Source organism: Cervus elaphus, chromosome 25 (genome assembly GCF_910594005.1).
Source record: "Cervus elaphus chromosome 25, mCerEla1.1, whole genome shotgun sequence".
Lineage (NCBI taxonomy): Eukaryota > Metazoa > Chordata > Mammalia > Artiodactyla > Cervidae > Cervus > Cervus elaphus.
Window position 1 is genome coordinate 42,120,329 of NC_057839.1, and position 13,019 is coordinate 42,133,347.

The window sequence follows — 13,019 nt, forward strand, 5'->3', positions numbered from 1 at the left end:
AACACAGAAGTGAAGGAAACTGCTGACGTTTACACTAGTTAGGATCTTTCTAATTTTCTTTTCCAAAGTGCTTGCCAGAGGATATGGCTCTAGTGGTAAAGAACCTGCCTGCCAATGCAGGAGACACAAGAGATGCAGGTTTGGCCCCTGGGTTGGGAAGATCCTCTGGAAGAGGGCATGGCAACCCACTCTAGGATTTTGCCTGGAGAACCACCATAGAGACAGGCTATAGTCCATATGGTCGCAAAGAGTCGGACATGGCTGAAGAGACTTAACACACCTTGATTAAGAATCCTTAAACCTCCTTTTAGCAAGGAACAAGGTGGGAAGTGTTGCTAACCCTTTATTATCTAAAATTGCTGAAATTCTCATGATGGAATGTCAGGGGCCCTAATATCATCCATGGAGTTCAGTTTCCAGTATGGTCAATGCAGGCTATTTATTTCAGGATGAGTTTTTCCTTGGATATGAAAATGATAGCACCAGTCTATGTCAGCCTGTTATGAGTTTTCAAACAGCTTTCAGGCAGTGGTGATGAACTGACAAGGTTCTTTCACGTGTTTTCATGTGGTTGTCCTCAGACAAAAGATTTGACTTTCTAAAACCCTTGGAGGAGAAATATATTTATATATGGGATGTGCTCTTCAAAGGCAGAAGTGATTTGTCTACCGTACTGGCAAAGAACTGTAGAAAAGGAGTGGGATAATTATAGCAGCAGAGGCAAGGCAGGTTGGGGATTACGAATGGCCCAAGAGACAGTGACATCTAACTATATTCAGAATTTAGAGGAAAGTCATTTCAGAACCAGAGATCAGAGCATTCACAGAAGCTGGAAGTCAAGGCTTGACAGCCATGATCCGTAAATGTCAAGAGACCTTACATTTTAGAGGCCCACCAGGGAAAAGTTTTATATATGAGGACCTGCAATTCCATGGAGCAACCAATCCACCACCTCTAATGTAAGATGAATCTATTTCAAACACCTGATAAATAGATTGCCTGGAGAGGGAAAAGGAGGAGAAGGTCCCAAATTCTGATTACAATTTTATGCTTTGGCTAAAACCCATGACCATTTTAACCGCAGAATTATATGTTTTAAAGAAATCAGCCTAAGAGTTAGAAGAGGGCATCATAAAGCAATAACAACCAAATTAGTGTTTACTGAGTGCTAACTATATGCCAGGCACAGATCCAACCATATATAATCACATAACGATGATTTATTTAGCCCTCTTCAGCAATCCATAGTCATGCTGTGATTATCCTTACCTTGTTGATAAGGAAAGTAAGGCACAAAGAGATCAAGGAAATTACTCATAACCACAAAGTTAGTAGGTATGCAAGGGCACAGAGTGACCTACCAGCTATTGTTGGAAAGGGTACTCTGGTCAATCCCTCAGGATAATTCCCATATGATTAGATTTCCCATGGGAATTCAGTCAAGAAATAATAGATTGGGGCAGATTAGATGTAGATGTATGTAGACTCACAGGTGGAAGTAGATGTATTTATTTAATGGCGTTTGTTCCAGTGCATGCCTTCATGACTACTTTAAGGTGGTGGACATTGGGCAGGATTTTTATGTGACTGTGATTTGCAGTGTAAGGTCACATCGGAGTTTAGCATGACCCCTCTCTTGCTCTTTAGCTTCTATTCCAGGTGACTAACCCTGGTATCAAGTATGAGTACACAATCCGGAAGGATGGCCTTGACAATGACGTGGAGAAGCTGGTGTACTTCTGGCAGTATGGCCGCTGGACAGAGTGCAGTGTAACATGTGGAACAGGTGAGAACAGATGCTCTCTCTATGAACCATGAGTTCAGAATAAGCCATGGAGACAGGTCAAGCCGGCAGTTTGCACTCATGCCCCTGGGTCTGCAGGGCTCTACAAAGAGTGCCCAGGGGCTTCTATGGGTAGTAAATGTGTCAGGCATGGTATAAACAAAGAGGCGGTTTGGTTTTTTTTTTTTTTTTTTAATCAGCTTTATATACTATCCTCATGAAAAGTTTTGTTTACATAAAGAGTTACAAGTGTTTTGTTTTCTATATTTATTTATTTGGCTTTGCCAGGTCTTTGTTTCGGCATGTGGGATCTTTAGTTGTAGTATGCTAACTCTTAGTTGCAGCATGTGGGATCTAGTTCCCTGACCAAGGGTGGAATCTGGGCTCCCTGCATTGGGAGCTTGGAGTCTTAGCCACTGGACTGCCAGGGAAGTCCCTACATGTCTTTTTACTTACTTATTTATTTATTTTTAATTGGAGGATAATTGCTTTACAGTATTCTGTTGGTTTCTGCCGTACATCAACATGAATCCGCCATAGGTACACCCACGTCCCCTCCCTCTTGAACCTCCCTCCCATTTCCCACCCCATCCCAACCCTCAAGGGCCTCATGGAGCTCAAATCCAGTGCTTTGTGAGAACCTGTGTGTCTTTTTAAAAAGCAAAACATAAAGATTTATAACTGCTCTGGTTGATGGATCACAGAAGTCAAACCACCTACAAGAGGCATCCTTTTAATTACGGCCACATCCAGACCATAACCAGCTCTCCTGATTCTTAGCCCAATGGTCTTCTTCTGTCTCCAATTGATCAGTTTTTCATACCTACAGGAATAATAGTTTTGTCTCATAAAATCAAGCATTGAAAAAAAAAAATCAAGCATCGAAGAGGTTCCTTGCTGTTAAGTATGCCAGGATAGGACAAGTTCTGCTGCAGTAACAAATCAAAATCTTAGGAACACAGTGAAGGTTTATTTTTATCCCATTCTGCATCTGACATAGATCAGATGACCCTGCTTTGTCTTGTAGCTGAGACATCTGAAATTGCCCCGCTGGGAGGGGAGGAATTGAAGAGGCAGAATGGCCCTTCATAATGGCCTTGGCCTGGAGTGATGCAGACCACTTCTGCTTAGGTTTTGTTGGTTGGCCTCAGCCGTGTAGGTACAGTCCAGCTGCAGACCGATGCTAGAAGCTGGACAGGAGCACGTGGACGCTTGTAGAACATGGGCTCTCGAGGTCTCTGAAGGCAGGAGTCGGGGCCTGTTCTTGTACTTGGGGCTCTTCACTCATTTGGGGGCTTTAATAGTAGACTCTAACTCTCTTTTCTTCTTTTGGATCCTGTCCAAGTCTGTTCTGGAATTTTCTGCCTCTATTGTTACTACTGCATATATGAGAGCAACTAGCGCTAGTGGTAAAGAACCCACCTGCCAAAGAAGGAAACATAAGAGAAGTGGCTTCGATCCCTGGGTCAGGAAAATCCCCTGGAGGAGGGCAAAGCAACCCACTCCAGTATTTTTGGCTGGAGAATCCCATGGACAGACTAGCGGGCTACGGTCTGTCGGGTTGCAAAGAATCGGACACGACTGCAGTGACTTAGCAGGCATGTATGCATTGTTACTACTGCCTATAAAACAAGGACAACTATATGCTGAAATGCCAGAATCAGCAATACAGCAAAGAGAATCAACGTGATGGAGTGAAGGAGCCAGGAGAACACAGTGTCCGTCTCCCTGGCTTCCTCTCATGTATTTTGTTCCACTTGTCTGCTTGCTCCTTCTACCCCCTGCCCCCTGGGAGATAATCATGGAAAGACATCCAGCGACAGTGAGACAATTTTTGTATTACTGATTTCTTCCTTTCCCTCCTTCAATATAGAAAAGCAAGAGCTAACCTTTAGAATGGAGAAGGAAATGGCAACCTACTCCAGTATTCTTGCCTGGAGAATCCCATGGACAGAGGAGCCTGGTTGGCCACAGTGTTGCAAAGAGTCAGACACTAGTGAGCATACAGCACACAACCTTTAGAGATAACAGGTCATCATGTTCATTTCAAAATGCGTGACATTTTGAAAACCCCAAACCTCTGGAAATCTGTCCAGGTCAAACGTGCACTGGCAGCAGCCTCAGGGGCATCCGTAAGAGCCAGTCCTGCTGTTCCCACCAAGGATCCTGCTCCCACTGCCCAGGAGGGCTGGACACGCTGAGAAGCAAAAGCTACTTAAGCAGAAAATAAGAAAATATTTCCCTGAGGAGCACTTGTGAGGAGCATGAGGTCATCGAGACTTCATTGTGGCTAACACATACTTTTTCAATTTTGCATCCCTTTTGTTCTCTTTTCTGTGCAAGGATTGTTGTTGTTGTTTAGTTGCTAAGTTGTGTCCCAGTCTTTTGCAACCCCACAGACTATAGCCTGCTAGGCTTCTCTATCCTGGGGTTTTAAGCTTTAAGTTTGAATCATTTGTCCCAAGACACCATGGAGAGAAACTCAGCCATTTTCCTGCCTTAGCAGAGCCTCCTCAGAGAAGAAAACATCATCCACCCACTACTTCAATTTCAGTATAGGTTGAACCCTTTGCATGACTTGTGTGATATTTCAGAACAGGGGAAATACAATATAAATGGCTGATTGGTGTGAGAATCATAAAGATACATCTGCAGTTAGCAAGGAGATGCAACAGCCTTACCAAATGTGAATTGGGCCTTTGATTTTGATACAGCCTGGTCCTTCAGCTACACCTCGGCCAACTTGGGCAAATGTCACTCTGCTTATTAAACCTTAGCAGAGCAATCATAGTGGCCACATACTCACCTGGATTTCAGCCTCTGCTATCTATTCAAATAGCCCTGTGTTGTGTTCATTCTGGCAGAGAAGAGTGACAGCATATCCACCTTCGTACTCTCAGACATAGAGAATGAAATGCTAATATTTACACAGGACACTCACTGTTAAATATAAAGATTGAAGCATGCCTGAAACACTGAATCATTTCAGGAAAGAAATCTTAAAAATTAGGACAGAAATAAATGCAAAAGAAACTAAAGAGACCATAGCAAAAATCAACAAAGCTAAAAGCTGGTTTTTTGAAAAAATAAACAAAATTGACAAACCATTAGCAAGACTCATTAAGAAACAAAAAGAGAAGAATCAAATTAACATTGAATCATTTGGTGGTGTATTTTTATGTGAAGTTAAAACTTTATATATTATAAAACTAAGTTAAATATGTTAATGAAAAATTTTTTTTAAAATCAGCACCCTGATGTATATGCACTTTGGTATTTTGCTTCATTGCCCTTCAATATTCTTGTTTCTCATCATAGATGTTTATGTGAAAGAAAGTGAAATTGCTCAGTAGTGTCCAGCTCTTTGCAACCCCGTGAACTGTAGACTGCCAGGCTCCTCCACCCATGGGATTTTCCAGGCAAGAGCACTGGAGTGGGTTGCCATTTCCTTCTCCAGTAGATGTTTATAGTTGTGTGCATGTGGATGGATTTATGTACACAAACACCCATGTTTTCATTTAACATCCTAACATAGGTACCTTTCCATGTATTATTCAGTCTCCAGAGCAATCATTTTTAGGGACCCATTATATTTCACTGGCAAGACAAAGCAAAATTCCCTTAGCCAATTCCTTATTGATCATTACACCCTCTAATGAGCGTCTTGGGGCCCATGTGAAGAATGATCTCATTAAATGTTAATTTGAAAATGTAATTTCCAGGTTCAAAAAGTAAGATATTTATACCAAACATTAAGAAATTTATTATCAAATTGGTTCCCATAGTAAAAGGGTTACAAATGGATAGTAGCAATCATTTTATTTTACTTTATTCATTTTGTTATTGTGTTATTTTAGTTTTACACTTTTTCACTGGATAATATTTCAAATGTCCCAGCAAGAAAAGGAGAATGCAGTAGCAAACTCCTGTATATCAACCACTCAAGTTTATCAGATCTTATTATTATGTCATGTTTATTTCAATCTTCATTTTTAAAGAATAAAAAATTGCACCAATATACTTAAAGAGCACTCCCTAATTCCACTCTCTTTCCTTTCTCCCAGAGTTAACTAGGGTCAATGTTTTGTTTCCATGTGGGAGAAACACTAGAGGAATGGCATAGAGAAAGACGATCTTGGCAGTCATCTGGGGGAATAATATTAGTGGCTTGAACTAAAAGTAAAGTGGTACACACTGCTATGTTTAAAATGGATAACCAACAAGGCCCTGCTGTATAGCACATGGAACTCTGCTCAATGTTATGTGGCAACCTGGATGGTGTTGGGGGTTTGGAGGAGAAAAGATAAGTGTATATATATGGCTAGGTCCCTTCGTGGTTTACTTGAAACTGTCAAAACATTTTTTGTTAGTCGGCTATACCTCAATAAAGAAGTTTAAAAGTAAGTAAATAAATAAAAGTAAGGTGTTACAGGTAGAAAAATTATACAAATGTGGAGATATTTAGGAGGTGGACTAGCCTGGACTTAGTGGTTGATTCAGTTTATCTGTCGGTAGGGAGTTTTTTGAGCCTGAGGGATGGTTGAAAGGTAACACTCAGTGTTCTCCTTTGCATAGTTGGCTAAATGCAGTTTTACTCACTGAAGCAGGGAGATGTAACAAGAAACAGTTCTAAAGAGGAGTTTATAATTATGTGAATTCAGTTAAAGTGCGTGTGAGATGTCCAAGTGAAAATGTCCAAAGGCAGCAAGTAGCATGCTTATTTTAAAATATATGTCAGATTGCTGTCTTTTTCAGTTTGGACTGCTATTATAAAACACAACAGACTGGGAAGCTTCATTTCTCACAGTTCTGCAGGCTAGAAATTCCAAGGTCAAGGTGCTCACAGATTCAGTTCTCAGTGAGAATCTTCTGACTTGATGGCTATCTTCTCACTGTATCCTTACATGGCAGAGAGAGCAAGCTCTCTCATGCCCATTCTTCTTTACATAAGGGTGTCTGTTCTGTCATGAGGACCTCAGCCTCATGACCCAATTATCTCCCACATGCCCCACCTGCAAATACCATGATGGGGTAGGGGGGCGGGCGGCGGATAGGTCTTCAACATATGAATTTTCATATGGTCAACAAATGTTCATTCCATAGCACTGTCCTATCAAACATATTTTATCCTGAGTAAATTCCTGTTGTAATTATTTTACTGTCTTTCAGTTCAGTTCAGTTGCTCAGTTGTGTCCAACTTTTTGCGACCCCATAAACTGCAGCATGCCAGGCCTCCCTGTCCATCACCAACTCCCAGAGTTTACCCAAACTCATGTCCATTGAGTCAGTGATGTCATCCAACCATCTCATTCTCTGTTGTCCCCTTCTCCTCCTGCCCTCAATCTCTCCCAGCATCAGGGTCTTTTCAAATGAGTCAGCTCTTCGCATGAGGTGGCCAAAGTATTGGAGTTTCAGCTTCAACATCAGTTCTTCCAGTGAACACCCAGGATTGATATCCTTTAGGATGGGCTGGTTGGATCTCCTTGAAGTCCAAGGGACTCTCAAAAGTCTTCTCCAACACCACAGTTCAAAAGCATCAATTCTTCTGCGCTCAGCTTTCTTCACAGCCCAACTCTCACATCCATACATGACTACTGGAAAAACCATATCCTTGACTAGATGGACCTTTGTTGGCAAAGTAATGTCTCTGCTTATTAACATGATGTCTAGGTTGGTCATAACTTTCCTTCCAAGGAGTAAGTGTCTTTTAATTTCATGGCTGCAATCACCATCTGCAGTGATTTTGGAGCCCCCAAAAATAAAGTCAGCCACTGTTTCCACTGTTTCCACCTCTCTTTGCCGTGAAGTGATAGGACCAGATGCCATGATCTTAGTTTTCTGAATGTTGAGCTTTAAGTCAACTTTCTCACTCTCCTCTTTCACATTCATCAAGAGGCTCTTTAGTTCTTCTTCACTTTCTGCCATAAGGGTGGTGTCATCTGCATATCTGAAGTTATTGCTATTTCTCCCGGCAATCTTGATTCCAGCTTGTGCTTCATCCAGTCCAGCATTTCTCATGATGTGCTCTGCATATAAGTTAAATAAGCAGGGTGACAATATACAGCCTTGACATACTCTTTTTCCTATTTGGAACCAGTCTGTTATTCCATGTCCAGTTCTAACTGTTGCTTCTTGACATGCATATAGGTTTCTCAAGAGGCAGATCAGGTGGTCTGGTATTCCCATCTCTTTCAGAATTTTCTGCAGTTTGTTGTGATCCACACAGTCAAAGGCTTTGGCATAGTCGATAAAGCAGAAATAGATGTTTTTCTGGGACTCTCTTGCTTTTTTGATGATATTATATTTCTTTATGGACTTTGGAATTATAATTTATAGGTTTGATTTGAGCATGATTTCCTATTTGTTGTTAAGTCACTAAGTTGTGTCAAATTCTTTGCAACCCCATGGACTGCAGCATACCAGGCTCCTCTGTCCTCCACTGTCTCCCAGAGCTTGCTCAAACTCATGTTCTTTGAGTCAATGATGCCATCCAATCATCTCATCCTCTGTCACCTCCTTCTCCTCCTGCCCTCAATTTTTCCCAGCATCAGGGTCTTTTCCAATGAGTCAGCTCTTCGCATCAGGTGACCAAAGTATTGGAGCTTCAGCATCAGTCTTTCCAGTGAATATTCAGGGTTGATTTCCTTTAGGATTGTCTAGTTTGATCTTGTAGTCCAAGGTACTTTCAAGAGTCTTCCCCAGCACAACAATTTGAAAGCTTCAACTCTTTGGTGCTCAACCTTCTTTATGGACAAACTCTCCCTTTTGGTGTCTTTTTATTTTTCTCTTTCCTGTCCTTTTTCTCCCTTTTACTCTCAACATGCACCCACTCTTCCTAGTTTTGGCACTTTTTTCCTGACCACCCTGTGGGACTTCATTTCAGGACAGTACTTGTTAAGGTGGTTCAGAATTGCCTCTCCTTGTGACATTGAAAATACATTAGGAATTATCACAGAGACAGCAGGCAGCTTGGTGGAGTGTTTATGTGACAAGCTGAGTCCTTACTTTGCCACCTTCCTAGGCCTGAAGTTCAAGTTAGGATCTAGGAAGTTTGTGGTAAGGGTGGTCTCCTTCCCATCTCAGATGGAGCAGTTAAAGCCCTGAGACTTCACTGGAGCCAAGTACATGGCCACCACCCACAATAGCTTCTGGCAGACCCTTCACTTAAGTCCTGCTCACCCTTTTGCCAGAATTTTTACCTACATTTAAGCATTGTGACATATTGGTTTTCCCTTTTAAATAGTTATAATTGAATACTTTTTATAATTTTGCATATTACTGAACCACCAGTAATTTTACATATTTGTTGTTTTTGTTCAGCGAAGTCATGTCCAACTCTTTGCAACTTCATGGGCTGCAGCGTGCCAGGCTTCCCTGTCCTTCACTATCTCCTGGAGTTTGCTCAAACTCATGTCCATTGAGTCAGTGATACCATCCAACCATCTCATCCTCTGTCACCTCCTAGTTCTCCTGCCTTCAATCTTTCCTAGCATCAGAGTCTTTTCCAGTGAGTTGGCTCTTTGCCTCAGGTGGCCTAAGTATTGGAGTTTCAGTTTCAGCATCAGTCCTTCTAATGAATATTCAGGGTTGATTTCCTTTAGGACTGACTGATTTTATCTCCTTGCCATCCAAAGAACTCTCAAGAGTCTTCGCCAACACCTATGTATTACTCTTGTCTATTCTGAGCAGAGATCTACTAAAATATAAATTCAGTAAGATGTAATCAGTCATTGGCTTCTTATCTGGATGAAAGCTTTTGAAGGAGAACCAAAATGATATGTTCCAAGGGAAAGATAGAGCTCTGCCTCTGCTGGTTCAGTCTTGACCTGCTAAAGAAGGACTGGTGGGATGTTGCCTGTGCCCATCCACCAAAGGCTGTCACACGTCTCTAAATCAAGAGGCTTCCACTTCCCAATCAGGCAACTTGTGTGTACAGTCAACTCCTTCTATATCTGTGTAGAGGCAACTCTATATCTGTTGGCTTTAAGAGAATATTTTGCCTCCACATACATACCCCTTCTCCTTTTTTCAAAGATGAATTTAAACTAACATGCCTCCAGGAACAAGAACAAAATGAGGAATCCAAAAAATATAGTTTGTGAGAAAATGCAATAATTTTTGTTGAAATGAGTGAAGGACAAGAAGCAAGTTATATTGATTATTGTAGATAGAGCATTCTGATTAAATCTGGCAAAAGGCAGCCTGTGTTTTTTCTGCTTTTATATTATTAACAGTTGAGATAACTAACTTACTTAAAATGAAATTTATGATTTAAAAAAATCCACTAAGATGTTATTTCCTTAGTTTATTTTCAATTTTTATCTTTGTTCGGGAGCAGAAATCCATATGAAAATTTGGCAAGAGAATATTATAAATTTAGTTGACTATCATCAAAGCCAGCCCACTTACTTCCCACAGCCCACTTTTCAAAGAGAACTCCGAGTATAACAACAACAGCATCTCCTGTTTGTGTTCATTCTTCTGTCCTCTCTGCCATATTTGATTTTACTCCTGCTTTATCTGTGGGGCGTGACTTTGGGGTGACTCTGGAAGAATTTAGGATGAGCTGTCCCTTGGGAAAGGTTGGAAGGGAATGGAAGAACAAGCGCTACCATTCATTACAAGAGGCTTGTTGAAGAAAATTTACCCCAGTCACCCATCAAAAGATCAACCATGAAAGTGTAACCAATGGATTATCTGTGAAGGAACAGCTGCAGAAATGGCTTGACACAGATGCTGTGTTGAGCTTTAGGAAGCTTCAGGACTCTTTACTAAAAAGAAATATTTTGGCAAAACCTCAAGCTCACTTTTATAAGACTGAAAGAGCCATAGTTTTGCCCCATTCTAACCTCAGTACTGCAGGAAGCTTCTAGTTGTAGTACATTCTAACCAAAATTGCCTTATGTCTCGTAAAACTTACAGCAGTGGCACTATTGTGAGACAGTGAGTCATCACTTCTGAGTGTGACCTTTGCCAGTTGTGTGTCTGTGGTCTCCTCGATGCTGTGTTTTTAGGTGTAGAAGTACAACAGTGACCTGCACCAAAGAGAGAACATGTCCCCCTGCCCCACTCTGGACATCACCTGGCTTGGCTGAATTCTCTCTGCAGTATAATCAATCATTGTCCCTTTGTTTAAGAAACATCATGTTCTGATAGGAAAAGGCAAATACTGACAATTCCAAAGACCATGGGAAGCTCCTGGAGATTGCTAGAACTGTACTAAACTGCCTTAGAAACTAGATCATGTTCATTAGAAATAAATACATATAGAACAGATACCTACATTCACTGAAACTAATCGAGGGTCTATCTAACAGGATTCCTATGAAGGCTCAGAATAATCACATACATCTGGGATATGTCCACATATCCTTGATAAAGGGTGAGAATAATACATTAAGGCATGTATTTTACTCTAATCCTGATAGGTGACCATATAGTGATTGTGCATGCTCAGTCGCTCAGTCCAACTCTTTGTGACCCCATAGACTATATAGCCCACCAGGCTCCCCTGTCCATAGATATTGCAGACAAGAATACTGGAGTGGGTTGCCATTCCCTCCTCCAGGCGATATTCTCTACCCAGGGATCAATCGCCCATCTCCTGCATTGGCAGGCAGATTCTTTACCACTGAGCCACTTGGGAAGCCCATAGTGATGTTTAGAAGACAGAAAATCAGAGTCAGATACTTCCTTGACTTTTTAAAATTGCACTCATCTTGGTGCTATTCCATCTGGCTTGTCCTCTGTTAATTGTCAAGTAGGATTTAAAAAAAAAAAAAGAAAGTGTTAGTCACTCAGTCTGTCCAACTCTTTGTGACCCAGTGGACTGAGCCCACCAGGCTCCTCTGTCCATGGAATTCTCCAGGCAAGAATACTGGAGTGGGTTGCCATGCCCTTCTTCAGAGGAACTTCCTGACCCAGGGATTGAACCCACGTCTCCTGCATTGCGGGCAGATTCTTTACCATCTGAGCCAATAGGGAATCTCTTTATCCTCTGTAACTGTCAAGTTGGATCAACCAAGTCCAGATATTAACCCCCAAAAATATCAAAATATATATGTTTCAATATGTAGGGCTTCATAAAAATAATAGGATTCATTGAGACAGATTTAAATATATGCTACAGAATAAGGACTATATAGTTTATCATATGCATAAATATATAAAATAAACTACTAGTAGCACACAGTAGAGATCTGATAACTTTCCAGTTGCCTTTTACTAATGAACTAGTGAGAACTCTTAGCCTAGAGTAGCTAATCTATTTTTTTTAGTGTTTGCCCTAGAATTAGCAATATATGTTTACAGCTAATCCAAGTCCACTTTCAAATATTAATAGCACTTTACCACTTCATAGGCAGTAAGAATACCTTATAATAACAAAATAATCCTAGTTACTGCCTCTTGTCTGTTGTATCATTTCTGTCATTCATTTTATTTGTTTATGTACCTAAGCCCATATACATATGTATCATACACACATAGGCATCATAATCAAAATAACTGAATACACTGTTGGTATTATTATTAATATTTTTAAAAAACTGTTTTCTGTTAGATCAGCTCAGAATAAAAAAAATGCAAGTTTTTATTTAACCTTCATTTATTGCTTCTTTAATGCTTTTCCTTTTTTTAATATGGATTAAAGTTTCTGATTTTTAATGGTTTCCTTCTTTCTTAACATTTCTTTCCCACAGGTCTACTGGCAACAAATTCCTTCCACTTTTGTTTGTCTGAGAAAGTATTTCTGCTTCTCTTTTGAATGGTAATTTCATAGGGTGCCCAATTCTAGGTTGCTGTTTTTTGTTTTTTTTTTTCTCTCAACAATTCTAGTATTTCACTCCACTCTCCTCTTGCTTGTGAGATTTCTGAGAAGTCTTATGCAGTTCTTTGTGCCTCTGTGAGTAAGGTGTTTTTTCCCTCTGACTTGTTTCACAATTTTTTTCTTTGTCTTTGATTTTCTGTAATCTGAACATGATATACCTAGGTGTAGTTTTTTGGCATTTATTCTGATGTGGTATCTTGGGATATCCTGGATCTGTGGTTTGGTATCTGATGTTCAGTTGTTCAGTTACTCAGTCATGTCCGACTCTTTGCAACCCCATGGACTGCAGTACACCAGTCCTCCCTGTCCTTCACCATCTCCCAGAACTTGCTCATGTCCATTGAGTCGGTGATGCCATCCAACAATCTGTCCTCTGTCATGCCCCTTCTCCTCCTGCCTTCAATCCTT

The 13,019-nt window shown here is 40.7% G+C and overlaps 1 protein-coding gene across 3 annotated transcripts in view; it reads left to right on the forward strand.

Moving 5' to 3' along the window:
* ADAMTS12 (ADAM metallopeptidase with thrombospondin type 1 motif 12) overlaps window positions 1-13,019 on the forward strand; it is a 378,754-nt gene that overhangs the window by 280,040 nt on the left and 85,695 nt on the right. For all 3 annotated transcript variants that reach the window (XM_043887193.1, XM_043887192.1, XM_043887194.1), the window contains one exon: window positions 1,648-1,786. In XM_043887193.1, the coding sequence (XP_043743128.1) occupies window positions 1,648-1,786 (139 nt within the window). The remainder of the gene's footprint in view (window positions 1-1,647; window positions 1,787-13,019) is intronic.